General features: G+C 45.5%; 1 protein-coding gene across 2 annotated transcripts; it reads right to left on the bottom strand.

Moving 5' to 3' along the window:
• Window positions 1-2,196: 2,196 nt before the first annotated feature.
• On the bottom strand, window positions 2,197-25,659 carry CDC42EP3 (CDC42 effector protein 3). 2 transcript variants are annotated; one of them, XM_007167152.3, is made up of 2 exons: window positions 25,639-25,659; window positions 2,197-4,198 (listed from the first exon to the last, which is right to left on the bottom strand). In XM_007167152.3, exon 2 carries the CDS (start codon window positions 3,959-3,961, stop codon window positions 3,197-3,199), a length of 765 nt encoding a protein of 254 aa, XP_007167214.1. In that variant the 5' UTR covers window positions 3,962-4,198; window positions 25,639-25,659; the 3' UTR covers window positions 2,197-3,196. The 2 variants fall into 2 exon arrangements, with proteins under 2 accessions (XP_007167214.1, XP_007167213.1); XM_007167151.3 differs by lacking the exon at window positions 25,639-25,659 and adding an exon at window positions 24,968-25,264.
• Window positions 25,660-25,872: the final 213 nt, after the last annotated feature.

The following is a 25,872-nucleotide window of genomic DNA, read 5'->3' as shown; positions in this document are numbered from 1 at the left end:
TTTACAATATTTATCAAGTTAATTCATGGACTCATGAACTTCCTCCATGCCGTGACTTCAAGTGTTTTTGTGGGGACACTTGAGAAAAAACGGTAACTTTCAGTGACATAAAAAAGGAGTAGACCATGACTCTGGACACCTGAGTTCTCTTTTATGTTCAACCAGTTTAGTCATTTGTTTGTGACTCTGAGTCCCTGAAATGTGATAACTAATGACATTACACTTACGAAGAGCTGAGTACCTTGATATTTTGATCTTTTTCAGCAGGTAATTTTAGGTAGAAATTATCTATCTTATCCTTTGTTAGGCCTCACTGCAAAGGGAAAAGACTACCAAGAACCTTGACTGCTACAACACCAAGGGTCTCTACTTATGTAAATTGCATGGTCTCTTTTCTGGTTGTTGGGTCACAGGTGGCTCGCATTCTGAATTTGCAAGTAAAGTGCATCTTGGTAAATTAGGTTAAAAGTGGCAGAACGGTCACAGGCTGAGAACATCAATTCAGCTCTCAGCAGGTGCAAGCCGGAAGAGCCTTTTTGCAGGAGAAAGCTTCCACCAGCTCTGCACCTGCTCCCTAGAGAAGGAACCGAGTATTAGAAGGGCTGCCACAGGAGAAATGACTCGACAATATCATTCATAAGCCGGATGTGGCTGTTTCCTTTCTAACAGGGGCATGTTTGTTGCCATCTCAATGATACCTAACCTAATCGGGGGAGGGACTGTATGTGAAAGGGCTCAGAGGAAGTCTAATGGGTAATACCTACAAGGATGCATTATTGCTTAGATTCTATCAAACAAGCCTGATACTGGCAGAGCTGTTCTCCCTACTCGTCACAGAGGGAGCAGAGGAAATGCACAGATGTTCCTCATCATTTCACCTAACAGTTTAATCTTTTCCTTGAGGTCATGCTGCAGATGAAGAGTAAAATGATAATATGATCAACAAAAGTTAAGATGGGGAATGTGTTGAAAGAGTCTGATTAAAAATGATGAGATACATCAGACTCTTCTTCATTCTCAAGATTTAGAAGAGGCTATTTGGAACTGTTAACTGTAAGTGGGTGTCTCGCAGAAGAAGAACACTGGAAAATTGTGGGACAGAAATACAACTGGGGAATTAAGGCAGGAACTCAGTGCTCTAAGGGAGCTTGTTGCCTCTTTCTACTTCAAGTCATCCTAACTGCGTTTCACCCGCAGCTCAGATTATTTCAGCTAACCAGATGATGGAATTGCAGCAGCCCCAGACGTGGTGAGAATATCACTGAAACGTTTGGAGGAGGCAGTCATTTCAGGGATACATTCTTTTTTTTAATGTAAATTAATACATTTATTTTTGGCTGCGTTGGGTCTTTGCTGTGCACGGGCTTTCTCTAGTTGCGGCGAGCGGGGGCTACTCTTCGTTGTGGTGCATGGGCTTCTCATTGCGGTGGCTTCTCTTGTTGCGGAGCACGGGCTCTAGGCACATGGGCTTCAGTAGTTGTGGCACGCAGGCTCTAGAGCGCAGGCTCAGTAGTTGTGGCACACGGGCTTCGTTGCTCCACAGCATGTGGGATGTTCCTGGACCAGGACTCGAAGCCGTGTCCCCTGCATTGGCAGGTGGATTCTTAACCACTGCGCCACCAGGGAAGTCCCAGGGATATATTTCAAGGAGAAATGAAAGTTTTTGCGTGCAAGTGTTTGTCTTTGAGGGGGAAAGGGTGTTGACAACAGGGCAGGAATTGGTGTGTACATTTCCTGTTCCCGTTTCCTTAACCAACATCCTCAAGGCATCTCTGTCTTCTTGGGGGCAAGGTGCTCTGCTGCCCTCTTTTCTGGCCTCCTTCCTTAATCTTGTCTATATGGCACCTACCGCATGGAAGCATCTGTCCTGTAGGGACGGGGCTGGGGTTGCATGAGTTTGCCGTGTTAAAGTAAGGGAGGAGATTCACAGAAATGAGTTTTTGAGAAGTTGGCATCAGTGCTGACTTAAAAAAAAAATTCTCATCTCACATGTTCATTTTTCCTAAAATTGAGGGGCCTTATTTTTAGAATCTCAAACCTTTGGGCAATAATCAAAATTACTGAGTGGGTGGAAGTCACCTCTTACCTTATTTTAAAGGCTCATGTACACTTTACAGAAGCAATTTTTCTAGCCCTGGACTTAAAGAAAATATAATTACTGTCTTATGTTTTTGTTTACTACTATAACCAAGCAAGTTGATTTTAACATTTACTCTTTATTGTGTTGTATGAAGTACCTATGTAATGCAAGTATGTACTGTACTAAAATACCCATATTTCCAAATAACATTATGTGGTGTAGCCCACAGTCTCTGCAGAAGCATTGTGAGTAACCTGTGCCTTTACACTTTACAATCCATTGTTGGCTGCTGTGAAAAGTATGATAACAGATGAAGAAAAAGAAAGTAAAGCTAAGTATGAATACATTTTTCCAAACATACACATACACAGCTTAGAATGGAATCCCAATGGAAAGTCAAATGACCATATTTGATGTAGTACCTATAAAATGTAGACTCTGCAATAAAGAGCCAAAGGCACATAAAAATATATTTTAACTTTAAAAATAACTTAGTTACAGTAATACTTTGCTTGTGTCTTACCAACATGTAGCTGACAGTCAAAATTTCGCAATATAGATATAATATATAGGGATATATAAGAGCTACAAGCAAATCCCCGAAACCCATAAAGTTGTTCAAATGTGAAAACAGAGAAAAGTTTTAACACTGAAGAATTTGCTATGGTGAGCCCAAACGATATAATATAGAAAAGAGTCTAGAAAAAAGGTGTGGGTGTTAAATAAATTTTGACTTCCTCTTGCTCAGAAAATGCCAGAGTACTGTAAAGGTCCTTAATGTGACTGGCACAGCCCTTCATAAGTAGTGCCAGTCCTGGCCAAGCCAGATTTCTTATGTGTCTGAAAACAAAAAATGTGAGCTGTACATCAGCAATGCCCGCCGAAAATGGGTTCTGACTCACTTCCTCTGTTTGCCAGGATAGGTTTTTTTGTTTTTCACTGTTTTTGCAAACAGGGCATACCAGGTAAAAAAATATTTTGTAGGAAAGTTATTTTAGAAAACCCATCACATGACAGCAAGTATAGCCAGCGAAGCTCTTCTCTTTGTGGTTAGTTTTGTTTTGTTCTGTTTTTTGATACCTTTTACCCCAAAGGAAAAGAGCCGGCGGTGTCCTGTTACTTATTTTTATCCATGACATTCAGCACCTCATCCAGAAATGAGGGCCCAAGATCGAGCTGCAGGGAGAGGAGGGAACCCGTGAGATCAGAGAGGGACTCCTCTGATTTAGTCTTTTCCTTGACGAGCTCGCACGGGGCGGAATGGTCAAACATGTCCTCGGCCGCCCAGTCGGGATACTGTTCGGAGAGGCTGGAGGAGTGGCTGCCCCTGCCCTGGCTGGACTGGGATGCGGACCCGCTGGACCCCCACGAGACGTCCCCCTGGTGGACCGTCCCGTTCTCCAACAGGCCGCTTTCCTCCGGAGCCTTCTCCTCCATGACCGGCTCACAGCTAAGCCGGGGCAGCTTTCCCGCCCCTAAGGACTCCTGTTTGGAACTGAATGTCACCGGGGACAACAAGGGCAACATGAGTGCTTGGGACCCTCCGATGGTTGGGAGGGAGATGGCGTTTTTGAGCACCGGGGAGGGCGTTTCTGTGAACATGGAGTCGGAGGTACTGTTGGCCCGGAAGAACTCGTTATGCCCAGGGAACTGGCCCATGCGTGCTTTCTCCTGGTTTCCAGGTAGAAGCTCATAGTTGCCTTGAAGAAAGGAAATGTCTCCAAAGACGTCGTGCTGGCCCTCTTTGCCGATGTGAATGGTGTGGCGGAAGTCTCCAAGGGGAGGGCTGATCATATCCGGAGACAAGATGTCCCTCAGTTTAAATTTCTTTCCTTTCTTGTTATTGGCAGCTTTCAGGTAAATTGGGGTCTTGGCTGGCATTTTGGAGTTTGAGGATGTCGATTTTGCAAAAGGGAAAAAGGGCGACTTTCTTCACAGATGTTATATGTTTCCCAGTATCCTTTTTGGTAGGAACTGTCACATCATTTTTCTCAAGTAGCTTCACAAGTGGCTCTGAAACGAGATGGAGGTCTAAGAGGCCTTCCTGGACTTACAGCCAAGCAGGGCTTTCTGGAGAGCTGGTTACATCCGCCAGTCCCTTCCACAGCATGGAGAAACCTGGAAGAGAAACCAAAGCAGGTTATAATTAGCTGACCCTTCAGGGATCACTTGGGCCTGACTTTTACACTTTCTCACTTTTTCAAGAGCCTGTAAATAATGGCAGGACCAGTTCCCATCTGAAGCCAAACTTTGTTTTGTTTCTCTCCATTAAGCAGGATAAAAACTTTGATCTTAACAAGGGTCCACTAATCTTAGTCTTACTTCAGGGGAAAAAAGAAAAAAGGGAGAGAAAGATTAAAAAACCCAAACGTATGACATCAGCACTTTTTAAACATGGTCATGGACACAATTTTCTGGATACGTCTGAGATTTTAGTCCTTTTCCTCTGTTATAAGAACTGCTCTCAGCACATGAGCAGAGTGATTTCAGCTCCTTAGACACAACTGAATTTGTTTTAAAATATATTTTCTCTCTTGCTTTGGCGTTCACACTAGCAAGACGAAGAATATTTTGTTGTTGATTGACTTCTTTATATAAAGAAAATTAATGCAAAACAATGAAGTCCTATACGGAAAGGAGCTGGAAATATCATTTACTAAGTGACAGTGAAGCTAGTGTCCAACAAAATCTCAGTGAAAATGCGTTCTTACAGTTGAGAAAACTGAGATTCGGAAGTCAAAAAAAAGGAACACCCTTTCTCAGTAACATAAAGCCATTATGGAAGTTGGAGCTGGAATCAAGTTGTGGCAGAGAGAACGGGGCTGTCAAAAATTTCAGGATTTTAACCTAAATGGGAAAAGAATTTGAAAAAGAATAGATACATATATATGTATAACTGAATCACTTTGCTGTACACCTGAACCTAACACAACACTGTTAATCAACTATACTCCAATATAAAATAAAAATTAAAAAAGATTGTGAAAAGCAAAAAAAAAAATTCAGGATTTGGCAACATTCTGAAATGGAAGGAAAAGAACAAAACTGCTTCTTTTTCCAAGAAAAAAGTGTGATCATACATAATAGGTTGGGTCTTCACTTGAGAATACTTTTGAAACATTTACTGATAAGCTTGTATCCCTTCCCTGTGGTAGGCAGGGTTCTGAGTAAGTGGCCGCCTGGTGTTAATGCCTTTGTGGGCGGAACCTGCGAGTTGCTTCTAAGCAAGGTGATGGGATGTCACAGCCCTGATTAGGTTACATTATAAAAGATTCCGTCTTAGCAGACTGGAGGGAGGCTCCCTTTACTGGTTTTGAAAAAGTAAGCCACCGAGAGAGGGCATATGGAAATGAATTCTGCCAGCAGCCTGGGGGAACCTGGAAGTGGATCTTTTCCCAGTTGAGCCTCCGATGAGACCATAACTCTGACCCCTGGTTTACAGCCTGATGCGACTGTGCATCTAAGCCCTGCCTGGACCTCTGACCTGCAGATACTGTGAGACAGAACACAGGTAGGGCTGAAAGCCACTACGTTTGTAATTTGTTACCCGCGTAGAAAGCTAACACACTCTCCCTGCACATGCTATAGGACACAATTAGAAGTGATGGGCTACAAGAAGGTTTGGGGCTCTCATCTTACAGATGAGAACCTCTTCATCTCTTGAAAATAATCCTCCAACTCTTCAGTCACATCAGCTGACATGGAGAAGCTAAAACCTTCGCCACTGTGGGAATTCCTAAAATGGCTCTGCTGTGACCTCTCCCATTTTGGGCTCTCCTCCCCCTGGCCGCAGAGCAAATAAATAAGTAAATATTCCGAGGGCTGGGTTAGATGGTGGCTTGAGAGCCACATTTGCTTTGTAGCAGCTGGAGGCCGTCTACATCTGCCCCATATTTCTTTCCTTTCAGCAAGAGTTTTAAATTCATTTGCCTGTGGCAGATGGCGAGGACTATGCTCCAGCCAGGTAACAAGTGGCTCTGCTTGGGAAGTGTGCGGGCGCCCAGGCCTGAGAAGGCAGAGAAGGATGAGCTGGAGAGACCACCCTACCCTGGCTCTGGGAGTGGGAAGGAGGCCAAGGTGGCCTGAGGGTTTGCACCCAGAGCAGGCTACCCTGGAAGCTGCCAGATAAGACCACACACTCCCCGAAGGTGCCTGGTGGGTCGGCCTCCCCACTTCAGATTAGGAAGGCACAGAGATACCATGTTACTAAAAGAGACGCTTGATACCAAGTGAGTAGATGGGGAACCCTAGCCTGGGAAGACATGCTTATGAGTCTGACATTCTCATCGTTTTAACTCTAATTTGGGTCTTGTAATAGTAACAGAAATGGAAGCCCTGGGTCATCCTGCTGAAACATCAATGTCCTTCCCCTCTAAGTGCACAACAGCCCAGGGCCCCTGCCACCCAGGGTGCCTTGTGTCGCCTCCCTGCCCCTCTAGGCACAGTATGATGACCGCCTGCAGAAGCAGCTAGGGCGCTGGGCCTGCAGAAGGTGGGGGGCAGCCCCGAAGAACAGCTGCCCACTGGAGCCGTGTCCTCAGCACACAAGGCCAGGAGGGCAGCTGCCATGGAAAGATACAGCGTGTCCACTGCAACTCCAAGGCATGCGAGGGCTGCATGTGGTCAGCTGGTGGAGCCAGGGTTATGCAAGGCCAGAACCAAGGCATGGCATTCATTTCAGATTCTTTAGAAAAACAAAAATAGCACGAAGACGCAGCCAGAGTGCTTCTCTGCTCCTCTGACTGGGTCACTCACATTCACCCTTTACCTGTACAGCGACTGGGGATATTGGGGAGCAACAGTGAGGAGAAAAGGTAGAGGGGATGCCTGCTTCACTTGGAAGGCCCAGTCCTCAGTCCCCGCCTGGCCACAGCCATGGCCACGGGCCCTGCAGGCCCCTCGGCAGAGGCTTGCTCGACCTGGTAGAAGCTGGGTTTTATGTCAGTGGAGTGGATGCAAAGGTGGGAGACAAGCAACAAAAAAACAAAGAAAAAAGTAAGAAAAGGGTTGGTGAGCAGAGGCTAGATAAGCTGTAGGCAGTAGATTCTCAAGAGTGGGAAAAGAAGGGAGATACCTTAAAAGGCATTTTTCTTTCTTTCTACAAATATTTACATAGTATTTACTGCATGACAGGGATGGAGGCTTCTAGGACTTTGGAAACAGTAATTTGTATTGAATTTCTATTGTGTGCCAGGGCTAAGAGCCCTCCAATTCATTGGAAGTTTAAGGAAAAAAAACACAAAACAGGAATTAGGTGCAAAAATGTCAGTTTTACAACTTTAGACAAGTTGATGTTTGTGACATGGTGCTGGTGAAATATCTGAGAGCTCTGACCCATCCATCTATCTTATCTGTTATCCTTCCTCCTCCAGCTCAGGGGCAACCATGCTTGATCCTGGGAGAAACAATCCAATACCCTGACTTTACCCTGACTGCTTCCTCCCCTCCTTTCTGCTTTCTGAATGTTCTGGGCTCCTTGGCTTATCAGTCAGTGGACAGCCATGCCCCAGGCTGACTGCTCAACAACTTTTCTGCTGTTGCTAAAGCAGGAAACTGCAGGGCGGTTTCTTCACTGGGAACAAAGTGCCTGGTCCTGGAGAGGGTATGTGTGCATCTCCTGGGAACCACCAACATGTCATATGACAAGAAATGTTTATTGAGAACGTCTCTATGTGCTAGGCACTGTTCCAGCCTTCGGTGTGTTCTAGCTCACTCACAAGAACCCACGTTAACACCCCCATTTTACTGACGAAGCATCGAGGCACAGGCTTTGCCAAGGCCGCACGGCTACTAGGCACGAAGCCAAGTGGCTGGGCGTGGGCTTCAGACATTGGGGTCTTGCCATTTAAGGAGCACACTCCTTGGGAAGTCAGTCAGTTCCCAAATGATGAAGGGGGTTCCTTCCAAAGCCTCTTTAAGATACAAATATGTGACAACACGATGGGCTGATAAGGGTGGGGAAAGCATGCACAGGTCCAACCTCCGTGGAAGGCAGTATCTATGAAAACTACAAATCACATCCCTCAGGCCCCGGAATTCCACTTAACAGAGATTTATCCAATTTACGTATACGGGAAATAAGGAAATAATACATATACAGTGTTGTCAGTCCAGCATAGTTTATAACAGCCAAGAGTTGGAAACAACTGAGAATTCCCTGGTGGTCCAGTGGTTAGGACATGGAGCTTTCACTGCTGGGGGCCTGGGTTCAATCCCTGGTCGGGGAACTAAGATTCCACAAGCTACGTGGTACGGCCAAAAAAAAAAATTTGGAAACAACCTAACTGTCCACCTTTAGAGGACTGGTTATACAAATTAAGGTGCATCTGTACAAATGAATATTACACAGGCCTAGAAAAGGATTGAAGCAGCTCTTTATATGCTGATATAGAAAGAGCTTCAAAGACGTATATCTTCAAAGGAAAAAAAAGAGAGGTGCAAAAGTGTGTAGATAACATCTGTACTGGCTTGTATGTAGATTAGCTTTCTCTGGAAGCATACACAGGAAATAATGGTGAGGTGCCCACGGGGAGAGGAAGTAGATGGAAGGGGATAAGGGTGGAAGAGAAACTTTTCACTGTACATCCTTTCATGATTTTGGATTTCGGAACCACATGAATGAATTAGCTATTTAAAAAAAATAAGTACGAGGGTTGTTTCGGGCTCAGATTGCACTTTCCTGCAGAGACAATTTTATACATAGGTCCTAAAAAGTATACCAAACCCATGAGTCACTGATCATAATGCAAACATTACTACGGGAAAGTGGGTTCAAAAGCCAAAATCTAAGGCGGAAGGCCTCACGAGAGGGCTGAGCCTCATCTCACCTGAGCTTGTCAAAGGGACAGATCATTCCTTTCTGTGGTGATCAGGACTTCACCGAAGAGGCTCCACCAGTCTGTATTTGTAGGATGGAAAAGGTCTCAGAAGAGAAGGTTTTTCGTCAGAAGGAAATGAGAAGAGGGAAGAGACCCAGGATGCTGGGGAAAGTGTGGGTGGCAGGGTACCCATGTGGAGGGAAGCACAGGCAGGTGGAGGTGCTGGGGCTGAGGGGTATAGCTCCTTCTCTGAGAGGTGGTGGTGACGCAGATGAGCATTTTATGGTGGAATGGTCCTAAAGGCCACAACACGAAATCCCGTCCCTCCTCACCATTTTCTGAAAAGGAGACTTGGGCTCCTGGAGGCTGCTGGTGGCTGACGCACGTGGTAGCAGACAGAGCAAGGGATGAATCAGAGGGAGAGCCTGAGTCAGGTGGACACCCAGGAGGAGGAAGCGGGAGAAGAAGACAGGAAGAGCTAAACCAGAAGGGCTTACAGGCCTGACTAGAACTGGAGAGCCAGCCCTCCTGGGTGTTCCATGATCCAAATGCAGAGCATTTCCAGCCTTTGCGTATCGGTCAGGACTCTACCACCAGTCAATAACTCTCCACACTTGGGACTCTCCTGCTCTCCAGCTTTCCTACATTGCCATCATTCCTCCACTCCCACCGTCTTTGAAAGAGAGGAAGGAAGAAAGGGAGGAAGGGATGAAGGACTGGAGGGAGAAAGGAAGGAAAGAAAGAAAAAGAGAGAGAAAAAGAAACCATCCTATGTGTAGACCTTTCTCAAAACCCTGCCCTTGACCCTGAAATCTGAACTCTCCAAGATTGCTAATCCCTTTCTCCGGAAGTTCTTAGATCACTGTTTGCTCCTCTTCCCCCACTTAGATGACATTTGAGGTAATATTCATCTTGGAAATTACAGATTCCTCTGAAAACAAAGGTTCCAGCTCCTGGGCACCGGAGAGGAGAGATTGGCCAACAGAAGGGTTCAACTCCCCAGTAAGTCGCCTGTCACCGTCTATCAAGGTTAGAGAGGATGTCCGGCAGATGTGTGGGCGAGAAGTCCAGGTGCAAAGGCACAGACCCCCACTCACAGGAACTTGTGAGAAGCTCAAGGGTTCCAAGACACAAAAGGACTCAGGAGGAAGTTGAAGGCATGGTTTTGATAAGAAAGGCAGTGTCAGGTGGTCATTCCTGTACCAGGCTAGACAATTCCAGTTTCTTACATGTGACTGATTTAAGCATACGTGACAGTGTTAACAAGAGAAATCAACACAGCAATAATAATTCAATGAAGAAAAAAACTGAAGTGGCCACCCTTCCCTTCATTTCCTTATCATCCTTTTGGTAAAGAGAATGATGCTGAAAAGACCAAAACAGGGCAGCAGCCAGGAGGTGGGGGAGAAAAGCAAAGGGGTATGAAAAAGTCACACACTGAAAAATCAGTCCCTGGATGACCAGAGTTGACAGTACTGGCAACTCACTGGGCTCTGAAAAGAACAAAGGGGTTGAGATTTTTTAAAATTCCATTTATTTTAAGAAAGGAATGTTTGGTTTGTCTACTAATTGTTTTTAGATTAATTCTTAGGGGACAGAGAGGATAAAAAATTTCTTGCATCCTGCACAATAGGTTGCAATGTTAATCTAAAACACGCATGCATAAAAACAGGGCAGGTGGGGGGAGGCATGTGTGCGTGTGGCTGTCCTGGGGGACCTGTGGGCCTTTTCCTTTCTTCAACTTGCAGGAAGTGAGTCTGCACTGGACTTCCCCTTTCTTGCTTAGTTGTCACATCCTTCCAAGACCCCCTAACTTCCGATCACTTTTCGCTTTGTCTCAGTGTTGAATCAGCATGCCCTTCTTCCTAGCACCCAGATGCAGCACCGCTGCACCATCTGGGCCCCAAGCAAAAATACTTGGTTATTCCTCCTATGTTCCTGAGGCAACAGTCCCAGGGAAGGACGGTAGCATGGCCAAGAACCCGCCACCCCTTACACCCACAACTATCTTTGGGGTATTGCTCTCCGTTGCCAGCATAGGGGAGACAATTCCACTGCGATGAGCCCTGGAAAAGTGTATTTCACCCTGGGCTTCACACTTTAAAGGGATAAAGGTGACCTGGAACATGTTCCTACAGGTTCCCAGGAGTCCAACAGGGAGACGAAGGGACTCCGTCAGGACATGTGAGAAGGTGAGGTGGAGCAGCTTAAAGAAAACTCAAATACTGAGGGAAAATGAATCTTTAGGGATCTGAAGGATTCACTGAACTGCGATGGAAAAGGGATTAACTCGTTCAGTACGAGAGGCCCTAGGGCTACAAAAGCAGAAGCTACAGGGAAACAGCTTTTGGATCCTCTAAGGGAGAACCCAGGGTTCTGGCAAGATGGAATGGGTTGCTGTGGGAAGGGGGCAGTGTACCGGGCATGCACGGAGGATGTCACCGGGCAGCGGCCTTGCCTCTGAGCGTCTGAGATGTGCACAGTGGGTGGGGTCTCGTCCCTATTCATTCTGAGCCTCCCACAGGGGAAAACTATCACTGCTCATTTCCTTATGGCTCCACATCACACTCACCCATAAAACACACTCACAGACTTTTCCTAGCAGACTTTCCATTTGAAGACAGCAGTTATTACTAACATAGGGATGACCAGACAACCTTCTGTATCAGAAATACTAAAATATTATGACGATGAGGGCAATCATGCCAATCCTTTTGCAAACCTCTGTAGGAGTGCGTCTCTGGATCAAAGAATTTTAAAATTCAAGGAGAAAAAAAAAATCATACTACTAGAGATTCAACATTGAACTTACATGAAAATCTAAGACAGAAATAAATGTAACCAGAGAATACCCTGGTAAATGGCATCCTGAAGGGATGCTTTTCATATTTTTAGTCTGTTTTACTCCACCCACGAGAAGATAAAAAGATGCCTTTTCTATTTTTAGATTCTTATCCTCTCCCCATATTATCTGAACTGAGGACATAGCTATATGCTGCAAGGCTATAAAACGCCATTAGTTTAGTTCCCAGCCGCCTGGCTGTCATTGCAAATGAACTTATAGCCAGACTGAGCAGACTATTTTATAGACCCACTCAGAAAGTCTATGCTACATCTCAACCCTCAATTATTTATAAATGGACTTCTCGTTTATGATTCAGCTACAGCTTGTATTTATTTTTCTTCTACAACCCTGATTATATAGAGACCCACAAATGCCATATGGGAGACTCACTGCTAATGTGCATACACTCCTCACATTTATAGGATCTAATTGTACTGTTTGAAAGGGTTTTTAGAAGCAAAATTGGAAGACAGAACATCCACCTCAAAGTACCAACCCTGCACTTTTGAAGAGAGGCCATTTCGACCTTTCTCCCTATTAAAATGAGTTATTGAGGAGGACTCCAGACGGATGTGGAGCCCTGGCAGTTATAACGAGGCAGGAGAAGGGCCTGGCTCATTTACCATGACAAGTTTTACAAGGGACTCAGCCTCAGGGCTGGGCAGAAGGACCAAGGCAGATGCTCTAGCTGGTGGATATGAATCAAATAAGACCATTCCTGTGAACTGCTCCCATGCTTCTAGAACTAATGGATCTGACTTGGTTTGTGAAGCTGCAAGGACAATATCAATACAGGATGAGAATCTCACCCTGAAGCTGTCAGCAACATTCAGCCGGGAATTGGCTCAAATCTGAAAACTCAGCTCAAATCAAATAACTTGTAAAGTTGCTTAGTTGCTCACCAAAAAAATAAAAAGAAAAAACCCCCTAATATTTAAGTCAGTAACTATTCTATGAAAACTCCAACTATGGCAATAGGAATATCAAATGATCCAAACAGGTTTGACAGGTGTCCAGAAATTCAGACTATGGTCACTTGACTCATACTACATATGGTATGGTGTTCTTCATCCTTTGTCTTCAGAGCACATCTAATTTAGGTCTCTTGACTACTCTTACTTCCCTAACAGGATGAAGGGACAGATAGGGATTTCCACGCCATCCTCCCATCCTGCTAGGGCCGTTGACAATCATCCACACTCGTTGCATGGGCTGGAACTTGGCTCCTCTGCATCACACCAACACTGGGTATGTTTGGAACCTGGCAGTGGCCAGTGCATTCTCTACCTACTTCCATGGCAAACCCCCCTATGTTATTTGTACATAAATATCTGTACACAAATATTTGTTGAATGCATGAATGAATATCCCTTCTGACTAGGCTGAGAGCTTTTCTGTGAGTATGAGCTGGGTCTTATTTATCTTTCTTGTCAACCACAACACGTGGCACACAGTGAACAAATTAAGAAGTGTTATTTAAATCCCTAACCCCTGCTAGACCTTCCATCATGAGAGAGGAGTTGCTTCGCTCTCAGGAACCATCCCCCAGTCCAAGTCTACAAGGGATGCCTCTAGAAAGTAGCAAATTTGAAATGCCGAGTTCTCTAAAGAATTTACATATGTGAATAGCGATGGCTAGAGTGCATGCTGTGGGCCAGACAGGTGAGTATTAGAACACACCTCTTGGGAACCAGTCTTAGATTAAGCCCATGTCTTAGACCCATCAGCCAAAACATGGAGGAGCCAGGATTTCAGCTATGGCTGGACTCCAGAGTCTGTGCTTTTAACCACTGATTTGATAACTAACGTGACGACTGCCGTGGAAGTGGGTTGAGAATGGGAATGTCTATTCCAGGCTATCTGTCCTGAAATCTGACAGCACCAAGAGGAAATGATACACTATGATCTCAACATCAATGAGAGGCAGAGATGATAACTTGACCTTGTCATTAACTAAGAATGAATAAAATGGTCCCATATACCAGCCTCTCCAACTCACTAGGAATTTTCAGTATTTTTGCCCTTGTCAAAGAATCTCAAAAGGGATTTGACTTCATGTGAAATAAAAGCTAAGAGATTAAAATTTTGAGGAAATAAAAGCCCCTGAGTCTCAAGGAGAAAAAAAAAAAAATCCTGTTCTTAGAAAAAAGCGTTAAGTGCTGTTAATTATTTTCCCAGAGGAAACACATGCATCGTGGCCATGCATCGGGGCGCCTTGTACACCCACAAGGCTTTCGCTGGGACAATGGCTCCCTTCCCTTGCTATTGACACATGACTTCCCTCCTGACTTTCTGAAACTAAGAAACCTGTGTTCCTTACGTGAATTGTCCTCCCACCTCTTTACCATCAACCACTGTTCATAACATCCTCCAAGACCTGCTTCAGTCACTTCCTTCCTGGAGAAATTCTCAAACTCACCTCACGCAATCCAGGCTCATTACTGCCTTGCTTGGAGGTTTTCTTAGGGCTCCTAAAGAGCTTATATTTGTTTTCTTTCCTGTTCTCTGATTTTGTGATTTTGTGTCTGATATCTTCTGGTAGGTAATAAGCTCAGTAAGAATAAGGTAGGCAAAGTTGCTATAAAAAAGGAGCCGCTGTTGTTAACAGTCTCTTCTTGACGCTGGATCACTTACAGAGCCTCCTCTTGGGCTGCAAACACAAGAGGCCCTTAAATTTTATTGAATAAGCCCTTTTAGTTTTCCCTATGCCCATCCCTTAGATCAAGGGTCTGCAAATTATGGTAGGTGGGTCAAATCCAATCCCGTGTCTGTTTTTGTAAATAAAGTTTTATTGGAACACACCAGTGCTCATTTTTTTATGTACTACCTTCAGCTCAGTAGTTCTCAGCTGAGGGTGATTCTGTCCCATCCCCCACCCCCACCCCTGCCGGTGACATTTGGCAATGTCTAGACATATTTTTGATTCTCACGGCTGGGGGTGGTGGCATCTACTGGCATCTAGTAGACAGAGGTCAGAGGCACGGCTAAATGAACATTCTACGACGCACAGGACACTGCCCCCACAGCAAAGAATTTTCCGGCCCCCGTTCCCTGTAGTGCTGAGGGCTGGAAACCCTGGTAGAGCTGCTTTCAAATGACAAGGTCAGAGTTGAGTCGCTGTGACAGGCTGTATGTGGCCATCGAAACCTAAAACACTAAACTGACGCTTTACGGGAAAAGTTTGAACCCCTGCCTTAGACGTTGGCATTTTCACGGGGGGTTGGATGGTGGTTGTCCATGGCCCAGCCCTCAACAATCTCCCAGCAATCACACCCCTGTCCTTGGCCTCAACTACCTCTAATGTTAACTTCCAAATCCGTGTCTTCAGCCCGTATATACCTTAGTCTAGACCAGTGCTGCTCAAAGTGGATCTGTGGACTAGGCCAGTCCATGATGAGATAAGGAAAGAAATTGAAAGTAAGCTTCTAGAAACTTTATGACATAACCAAGCATGCGGATCTGTGGATTTTTCTCATTGGTCAGACTCTTGGCAAGTTTGGGAGCTGTGTATGTTCAGGTCTGCATGGAAACTGGGTGTGGTCCAAGCAGCTACTCATTGTGCCAGGTATCCTATACAATCCATTGGAAATTGAAACAAAGAAACAAAACACTAAAAAACACTGGTCCTTCACAGAAAAGAAGCGCTGGACTTTTCTTCCCTAGTCTTTCAGACCTTTCTCTGTTGCTTCCTTCAGGTACTTCCCGTTCAACTTATCCCTGATGGAATCTGCCATCTTTCCTCCTCTTGCCAGCTCCTCAGCATAGGCCTCCTGTACTTTTCCCTCTCGGTAAATGGCAGGAAGTCACCCAAATCCAAAACCCAGTTGTCGCCCCCGACTCCTCGCCCTGCCTCATTCTCCACATCAAGTCCTGTTATTTGTCTCCTCTTGTCCATCCTACTGCCTCATGCCCCAGCCTCACTTGTAGCTTTCACGATCCCTTGCACAAGGGCATTTGCCTTCCCACCTGTCTCCTTGCCTTCAGCCTCATCTCCTTCCACTTTATGTTCCAATCTCTATCAGAATGCACCATCTAGAATGCTCCCTTAACCCTGAGTGGCAGGCCCACCCTTACAGCCTGGAGATACGATAGCCTGTGAGGCCCACTTTAGCGATCAGGGTCTCGCCCAACCCTGCAGCTACACGTCCAGCCGGTTCTCAAGGCCTGTACTACCGTTTTATACCTCAAACCCACCAGCTCTCACACTATACTGCAATTACTAATGTCTCCTCCACTAGGCTGCCTTCTCTTGGGGCCAGACTATATTTAATTCACGGCTGGTACTGAACAAACGTTTGTTAAATGAACAAATGAGAAAGTTTGAGATTGCCTTGCCATCTTTCCACTTCAACCCTGCCCGCCCTGCTGAAAATGCAATCTGAGTCTTTCTGTGACTCCTACAGGAAAATAAAATAAATCTAAAAAAATCATGTAGCAAGGAGCTGTCATCTATTTTCTTGTGGCAAAGGGTTTCTTTCTTTTCCTTTCTCTATCTGTGCAGGGTAAGAATTTAACAGCTTATCAATGTGAGCCACAGTAATTCTACAGGCTCATACAGATTGTTGAGATTAAGGCAAAAAATATTTGTTGACATGCTATTTCAAAGGGAAAAGACTTCCATCCATGACTGCCATGTGCAAATAGAGTCTTAGAGAGACAGGCAAGACTCTAGAAAGATCTGACAATACACTTCCCGGAATGCAGACTTACTAGTTACATTTAAGCCAATCTTAAAGAATGAGGCCCAGGAGAAACAATGAGCTTGCTCGCCTGACCTCTCCTTTCAAAAGGAAATGGATTAAGGGGAAACTTGGATTATTTAGCCCAAGATATACAAGGGAACTTGCAAGAAACTGTATAATGGACATTCTACAGAAAAAGATTGTTTTAATATCAGTGTATAACTAGCACAGATCAAGTACTTAAAAAAAAAAAACACCTATTAAATGAATGAACCCATGGGCAAGCAAAACAGTAGATAGAGCTCTCACTGCTATTCTAGGCTAGGGGAGGAAAGAACTGGGTGAAACTTTGAGCCAGCCCTATAGGATTCTTTTACAACTCCAGACCATATGGGGGCCAGTTACCTCCTGTGTAAATGGGATAATCACCCCAAACCTGTCTATCTCTCAGGTGATTACAAGAGCTGAGTGTGAAAATCTTCATAGAGTGCTATGCAAGCACAAAGCATCTTTATCCCAAATGAAAAAGCAGAACATCTACTGAAATACAGTGCTAAGGAGGGGAACCATTCTAACTGCCAAAATAACCATATCCATTTTCTTCTTAAAATGTCTCTGGCAGTCACCAATATATGATTGCAGATGGGGCTAAAATGGTTTGTGTCTGCCCTGTGAACAACTGGGATTCTTACCTCCAGCTTAATTAGAGAATAATTCTGTCAACAGGACATGGAGCTAACTTCTTTACATGTACATGTATCCTTTATCTCCAAGGGCAATTCCTCCAGCCTTGAGAACTCCTTTGAGTTAGGAAAATTACAGCCAATGATTGGTCAGATGAAGAAAAATTTAAGGGCATACAGTTATTTTCTTTAAATATTTGGTGAGCTGTCAGGTGAGAGGGAATCAGTACCATCCCAAGAAAAGAATTAGGTGTGTGATTAAGGTTCAAGGAGAGGCCAGGTGGGGCTGGACGGGAAGAAGAAGTCTGACCAACTTGAGTTAATCAGCTTAAAGAATGGGAAAGGCCCATCAAAGGAAGTTTTCCAGCTGAGCCTGAGACTGTGGTAGGAATTCCAGAGGGGAGGGAGAGCATTCCTGCACTGGGAGAGGAGTTTGGGGAGATACCCGCTAGTCTGTGTTCCTCATTTCAAGTAAGCAGCCCCCAGTATGTGCATGTAAGCTTCATGTACACACAGACAGGTAACAGAATCATAGATTTGTGTTGGAGATTTATTTATACTTAATAAAGAAAACAGATGTTAGGGTTCTAGCTTCTAGGGAATTTTAAGAAAAAAACATAATGCTTTGTAATGAAGTTAAGACTATCCTTAGAATCAAAATACTTTTTACTAGCTTATAAAATTTTCATTATCTTTTCTCATCTTTCCTGATATTAAATTAAGGGTACAAAGCAATGCCAATGACTTTCTCTGCAAGCCTCAGCTTGCTCATCTGTAGAGTGGAGATAGTAACGGTGTCTTCTTAGCAGGAGACAACACATACAAAGTAGAAATAGTTGCTAGTGTACAGCAAATTCAGGTTTGCTTTTGGAACTTTTATTTCCCGCCAATGTTTCTGATCTGTTGTTGGCTGAGTCTGCAGATGCAGAACCCACGGATACAGACAGCCAACTGTATAATTCCTCATTCTGCGAAAAAACTGGAATTGGGAAGAAGTCACTGTTTTACTCCCCATGCTGCCCCTGAGATATGTCGGCAGTGGCACTACCTGCCCTGTCAGGTGAGCCCACAGCTTAAGGGCTTAAGAGGAATACAGAACAAAATCCACCCACGAGCGTAAACTTCTAAAACTTATGTAAGGCCAAAAATCAACATTAGTTTGGAAAACATTTCACTCTGAAGTCATCTGAGAGCAGGAAAAGAGTTTCCAGTTTGGTGCTATGCCGTGCACAGTGGGACATGTGGCTTGAGCTGAGTCATTCAGCGAGCAGCAGGCTTTGGAGAGAGCCTTCCATGTGACTTCATCCAGTCCCTGGCTAGTCATTCACCTTCCACAATGTCCATTCAACAACAAACATCTAATAAGGACCTACTGAGTGCCAGGCACTATTCTGGGAACCGAGGCTACAGCAATGATGTGCTCACAGAGCCTACGTCCCAGCATGGAGACAAATGATCAGTAAGCACACCAATGATGAATGGCTCATGCAGGCGTGGCTGAGAGGTCTAGGTGAGCATTAGGAAACAACAACCCTCATCCTTCCAGCACCGGGACTGCCCAGTCTGTGCTGTAAGTGGACACATGGTACCGAGCCACCACAGTCACACCTGGGCAGGAGAAAGCCTCAGTGGAGGTTGCAACAGCCCGGCCGAGAAGACTTTGAGGAAGTTCTGGTGGTGGCCTGATTTTCAGAGTACCTTGGATGATCATTATCACCAAAACCAAAGGACTGGAGGTACCTCCTTTTGAATTTGAACATTTGGTAGCCTGGGAAGGAATAATTTTACTATGGTCAGACTTAAGCTTGGGTAACTGAAAAGGATTTCTGGCTTAGCAATGCTAAGAGAAGATAACACAGGTAGGACTAGAGTGCCCATTTTTTCATTAAGTCCTATTGTAAAAAAGATGAATGCCAAGCTAAACTAGGTTCAGTCCCTACTCTCAAAAGAGCCAGTAGTCTAGGCAGCCACAAGGGTCAACAAATGATCATTTAAACACAATCAGTGTTAAAATAGGAGAAGGTACAAGACACTATGGAAAACGCCTCAGATGCAAGAAAAAAACAAACACAGAAAAACAGAATCACAGCTGTTCAGAGCCAGGAGAGAGCTTGGAGAACTTCCACCGGCTTCCTCTGCACCCCCAATCCTTCCCCATCGACATCTTCACAGACAGAACCTACCCAGAGATGGGCAAGGATTCGCCTTGTGACATAGCTGGCCAGTCAAGGGCTTAGAACCCTATCTCCTGCTGTGTTAAAAATCAATGTTACGTGTCTGAACTGCTCCTTGGCCAAAAAAAAAAAAAAAAAGTTTAAAAAATAAAAGGGAAAGAATTCACATATATTCTGAAATGGCAAAGCCACATTTCACCTAAAAATGCCTTTGCTTGTTTAAAAAGTTGTGTGTAGCCTAAATGATTATAATGGATTTGAACAGAACGGGTCTTTTTCAACTAAACACACAGTCATCTATCATTGGCATGATGCGTCTACAAATATGAACTTAAAGTTGTCACCAGAACATGACGGATTCCCAAATGTGTAAGCTGTCTAAATAGAGGCCTGACTTTGAAGTTCTCTGCCCTCCACGCTGGCTTGGGCTGCCCTGCCCGGATTTGCACTAGGTCTGTTTTTCAACACAGGGTTTTACATATTAGTATAGTAGTAAGACTGCTATGCTAATAGGTGTCACTGATCCTGGCTCACTGGATTCTAGAGCTAGAGATGATCTGAAATCATCTAGAACCAAAAGCCTCATGTTAGAGATGAGAATAAGACCCCGAGAGGTCACAGTTCCACAACCTGGGTCAGAGCTAAGACCAGAACCTATGTTTTCTGATCTCCAATCCCTCTGTGATTGTCTCCACTTAATTCTGCATGAGTTTTATCAAATAGTAGAATGGCGGGGTGTTTGCTAGCATCTTCTAGTGTGTTCCTGTGTCTCTGGCCCTGTACACCCTGTGGTTCTCTGAAAGGTTCTTGAGTTCCTTCAGCTCTGTAGGGCAGGCTACAGCGGGTGGTGTCTGCCTCTGGCTCGATGGTTCCCAAAGTGTTTCTTGCTAGACTAGTCCTGGCAGCTGCTCTGTGGGCAAAGTGATTTGATAGACACTATCTCCGTGTGGAGATTCACTGTACCAGTGACATTCAATGCTCTGAAAAGTCCTGCAGGGAGGGACCTTCATCAGACTGGTTTCCCAAAGAATCCTCTTCTGATGCTATTCCTGTCTCAGAGTTCACATGAGGTGGTGCTGTATTAGCTAACTGCAGGTGTGTGATCTCTGTAACACTCTTAACAAAGAATCAAAGGCTAGAAGGTTAATGATGACTTTCTCAAATATGCAAATAAAACCCAAACCACTGAAAATCCAGGTTTTAAAAAATTTTAAATTTGAGATTCAAGGATTCTACTATTAATTCATGACTTGATCAAGAAAATACTAATTTGAACCCATCAGCCCTTAAACTCATCAGTTTTCTTGGCTATTCAGAAATAGCAAACTTTCTAATATCAATATGATTTGTATTATAAAACTGTATGCTTTAATTTAAAAAACTGCTCTTCCACCAGAGGTACTGTCGAACTCAGTCATCACTATGAGACTGGGTGAATCCGGGCACTCAAGAAGTACATTAAGGCCAAGGAAGGCATCTTTTTCTAAAGGAAAGAACATACCTGACTGTTGCTGTAGAACTATCTGGCTACTGATATTATTTATTCTGGTTTGTGGGATGCTGTTTTGGTTTGTAACCTTGAAAGGATGGGGGCAGGAAAAGGGGATATTCCAAATAGAGGTGAACAGCCCTAACGCTATTGCCCTTGGTTTTGAGACAACTTGGGTTATTTCAAGCCCAGACATCCTTTCCAGAACCCCTACTTCAGTCTGAGCAGCCTCCCACAGCTCATCACAAAACCACAGTATCAAAGGCGTGGAGGCCAGGCAGGCCCCTTGGGTTATCCGGGGCACCCCTCTAGGTTTCAAAGGCCTCCTTGCTCTATCTTTCACACCAGAAGGTTATCTGGCAGGGTCTGGGGCATGTGCAGAACTTAGAACTGTAATGAGGCCCGACTTCTGCCAAGGACAGAACCTTCCAGCACGCCTTGCTCGTGGTTCCTGCATCTTGCTTTAGCTCCTCTTGGGGCAACATCACGAGTGCCAGGGACTGCAGGGCCAGGCACCATGGATGTGGTCACCAGTCTCAAGGAGGTGACCATCCAGATCGGTTACTGGACCCTGCAACACCCTGACCTCTAGAACTTCAAAGCAAGGATGTGTTCCACACGCTACACTCCACTTCATGTTTGGGTCCTGATATTCCTAGTAAATCTCTTTGTTTATGGTATAAATTAAACTGCTCAGGTTACCGCTAGCAGTTTGATGCTGGATCCACTGCAGATGACTCCTGGCCATACTTGTGAGTTGAACTATCTTCAATAAATAAAATAATTCACGTGGTATTCCCAAAGGCTGGCAATTACTGTCACCTTCCTTTGGGCGGTGGTACTGTGAGATACAGTGTACTGAGAAATGCGTTCTCTGTCAGAGGCCAAAAACCCTTAAAAGAGTCAGATTTAATAGCTTCCCTGGCCTTCCTCTCTGTTGGTGAGGGTGGGGTATTTATTTAGCATAAGGTCAGACAGACCTGAGTTCAAACCTGATTCTGCTACTTACTTAGCTGTGTGACCATGGCCAAGTTACTAAACCTTTCTGAGCCTGTGTTCTCATCTGGAAAATAAGAACAATACTATCTACCTCAAAGAGCAGTTGTGAATATTAAATGAGACAACTAGTATTAAGCACCTAGGGAAACAACAAAAGCAATAATGAAAGCATCAACTTTTTATTGGGTCTACTCTGGACCTGGCCTGTTCTGAGTGTGTTCTTTTTTAACTCATTTAATCCTCAGAGTAATATTATCTTCATTTTGTAACTGATAAACTGAGGTACACAGGCTAAGTAATTTGCCCCAAGTCACACAAGTATTAAGTGCCAGGGCCAAGATACGAACCCAGACAGCCTGCCTCAGAGGCTCTTAACCTCAGGGTTTTTTCCCCATCTCCTTAAGCAGAAGATGCTGATCTTTGTGGAAAATTAGCCATCATTCATGCACATACTGGGTTGCTAAACTGCACATGCACGTTTAGGTATGTTCCTTACTGTGTAATTTGGGACAAATTATGTAAGAGGTCTTTCCACACCTGTAAAATGGGGATATTAACAGTGCCTTCTTCATAGAGTGATTATTAGAAATAAATGAGTCACTCAAGGTAAAGGGCTAAGAACAGGGCTTGGCACTTAGGGCAGGCTCCATGTAGGAAGTACCTTTGACATACAAATTCACGGAACAGTGGGATATATTAGGAGAATTATTTGGCTTCGGTGCTTGGTAAAGATTTTGTGGCTGGCTTAATCTAGTAGTTTCAAATGACTATACTGTCCTTGCTCTCTAGCAAACATACTGCATTTAAAAAATAGATTTAAGTTTTTATTCCATCAGTGAATAAACAGGTACACAGGATTCTGGTTAGAAAGAAATTAGGCCCGGCCTAAATAAAATCAGACTGAAAGCAAGAATTTTCATAATTAAAAAAAAAAAAAATCAGAGCAGTCTTCCTAGAGATTTTTCAGGTTATGAATTGGAAGTCCACTCTCTGGATAAATGTTATGGCTACTGGGCAAAGAGCTTGTGAAAAATTTATGGCCTGGTAAAAGTCTTTCGGTGATGTAGGTTAAAACAACTTTATCCCCAATGCTGTTGAACACCACGAATTTTAGCAGGGAAAAAGGGCAGCTTTAGTGAACATGTTGGACATAAAACACCACTTTAAAGGAAAAGCTGGATAGCAGGTAGGACAAACCAGCTCATGTAAACAGTTCTGCAATGATTTTTATGGCATTGTATTTATTCATATTGCACCACGTTTAAATTTACAATAAAAAGCAAAAAAATGTGCAACACTCATTACTCTGGCTGTCTTTACATGTTCCACTGAGATACAAAACAATTTCACTGCTCAGATCTTAAGGGAAGGGGGAGCTCATCTTATTTCATGTCTGTAGCTGCTGCCATAGTCATAGCACCATGTTCCAATCATGGAATTCATAATGTAAATCTCTTGCAGATGATAACCACTGGAAAACAGGAACTGCCATGGATCCAGAAAGGCTTCCAAATTTCTCCTCTAATGTTCTTACCTGTGAGCCCAGAGGCTGGTACTGAGTGTTTTATTCAATGAGTGATGCCTTTTGGGAAACCTACATTCTTTAGGAGACTTAATGAAGAACTCTCAACCATTCCTTGGTTCTTTGACTATTAATCTTTATCATTAATTTCACATGTGACAATGCCAAACATTTCACAACTGCCCTAACTTATCTCTGAGTGTTTCAATCTAATCTGAAAACATACCTGTGTAGCTTATTCTTAACTGTCACAGGAGCTCATAACAGATCTTAGCTGGTATCAAAAAGAGAATCTCTGGAACTGTCCAGAAAAGAAGCTGCATTTCCTAGTCGTTAGATGAAAGACCTTTTCGAAGTTAGAAGGTTATAGGAGTCTTTTAAATTGCCTTAGGGATACCCCTGGGGCATCATCAGGGCTTCTAGGTGAGCCTTTTGTCTCTGAGTGCTTCCCTGGGAAGTCCCCAAGAAAGGCTTTCCTATTCAAATCTGCTGCTTTCCTGATTTGTGTTCTTTTTTAAAGGCAGCACCCCCAAGAAACTCCAGGATACTACTGTGAAGCCTAAGAGCTGGGGGGTGGGGAGGAAACCTTTGTCTCCCTAACACACTCATAAATTCCCTCCCCTTACCCAGCACCTCCCACCCCACCACCTAGCACGCATCAGCAGCGACTCCCCCAAATACACCAGGTCTGGAAAGATTCATGTTGCAATACCCTTCTGACATTCCTATTCCCGCCCTCATTTTAATTCACTCACTTTTTTTTTTTTTTAAACAAAATGTAATTACTTGACTGTCAGCTTGGGCTGCACTCTGGGGCTTTTACTCCTTTCAACACAGCTGCGCTCCCGGCTTTGATGCTGCTGTCCACGCAGCTTGTCCCAGCCACAGCCTGGCTCTCGGTAATGTAACATTCAAGTGCGTATTTATTTTTAAACTGACCTCTCAGACTGTACAGTATAAAGGAGGTCCTGCCAAAAAATATGCTACTTTCTATTTATAAGATGAAACACATGCCTCCCGAAGTCGAGAGGGGGATGGAGTATAATAATCCATAACGAAAAAATGGCCAGATCCATTCGTCCTCACATGTCCGATACTTGTCAAGACACTTAGTTTCAAGGAGAAAGGGGAAAAAAAATATTGAAAACACTTCGGTTGTTCAGAAACCACCGTCCAAAAAAAAAAAAAAAATCGACTGCCAGATCTGCAGGTTGGAGACCCAGGCACAATGCCCCTCGTCAAGTGTGGAGAGGGCACCCAGCGGGTATTGCCACCTCAGATCTGCACCGTGCACCCTGTGCAGCCCTGATGCCAATCCACGGTGGGAGGGGAGCGGTAGCCATGTGCGGCTTGTTCTCAGATGGAAAAATGCAGTACGCGCCCAGAATGGCTGTCAATAGCTCGGAGGGTGCAGTGTAGCCGCGCAGCCTCACCCTGAAAAGTGGTGGGCACAAACGGTGGAGCTCTGCGATCTGGTCGTGCCGCTCGCACCCCTCCCAGTTTGCTTTATGTCCCCTTTGGTCCGTTGGACACCAGCTGGAAGGGGATGCCCTAGGTATCCCCGCTCCCTGTGCATTTCCAAGCCTAGCCCCCCGCGCACGCCGGAAGCGGCCACGGCCGCCGGTTTGGACATACACACGCGCAGAGAAGGAGCCGTGGGCAGGCAGCAACTCACCAGCGGCGCCAAGGATCCCAGCCGCTGACCCCGGGGCCGGGCGCCGCAGTTCCCGAAGGCGCACGCAGTCCCTGCCCGCCACGCGCAGATCCAGCCGGGTCGGCCGGCGAGGCGCCTGCTCACAGCATTATGCGCTCCGAGACGGCGTGAAGGCGCCCAAGGCCGGGGTCTCCGGACTCGCCCCCAGCTCGGGCCCCACCGCTGCGCTCCCCGCCCTCTCGGGCTGCAGCCGGGAGAGAAGGTGCAAGCTAGACTGAGCACTCAGTAGCCGCCCTCCGGGACTGAACCTGCGAAGGGCGGGGCGGGGCGGGGCGGCGCGGGGCGGGGCCGGCGGCGCGCGGGGCGGGCCAGGGCGGGGCGGAGGGCGGGGGCCGCAGGCAGACCCTTGTAGCCGCTGTACCTGAGCCCCGGCCCGGAGCGGGCGGACCGGGTTCACCCGCGGCCCGGCCTGCGGGCACCCAAAGGACAATGGATTTTCATCGTTACCGCCCCAGCGCCACCCCCAGGGATGCGGCTTCCCTGCGAGAAGCTGCGTTCGGCTCCCTCGGCACAAAGAAAGGTCTCGGGACGCTCGGTTCGAAGAGGGAGCCGGGGTGCTAGCTCCAGGGTGCCCGAGGACAAAGGGACTCCGCCCGCACCCCGGACACCTGTACTAAACCTTGTGTGCCCACCTCTCTTCGTCCCAACGATCCGATCTAGCCCGCAAGGCTCCGGCGCGGCGGGCGGGGGGCCCTCGGGGAAGAGAAGCCACCTGACCGCGCCGCCCCGGCCCGGCCTCGGGCCCCCGGGCCACTCGAAGCCCCGGTTGGGAGGGGGGAGGGTCGTGTTCTGACAGTTTCCAGCCTGATCCCCTTGGAGCTGCCGCCAAAACCCGGAGAGTGGATTTGGCGCACCGGAGACGCCAG

Source organism: Balaenoptera acutorostrata, chromosome 12 (genome assembly GCF_949987535.1).
Source record: "Balaenoptera acutorostrata chromosome 12, mBalAcu1.1, whole genome shotgun sequence".
In the NCBI taxonomy this organism is placed as follows: Eukaryota; Metazoa; Chordata; class Mammalia; order Artiodactyla; family Balaenopteridae; genus Balaenoptera; species Balaenoptera acutorostrata.
This window is presented reverse-complemented; position numbering and strand designations above follow the sequence as displayed.

Excerpts from the sequence above, each read along its gene's own strand:
- CDC42EP3 (XM_007167152.3), bottom strand. The coding sequence starts at position 3,961 with ATGCCAGCCAAGACCCCAATTTACCTGAAAGCTGCCAATAACAAGAAA.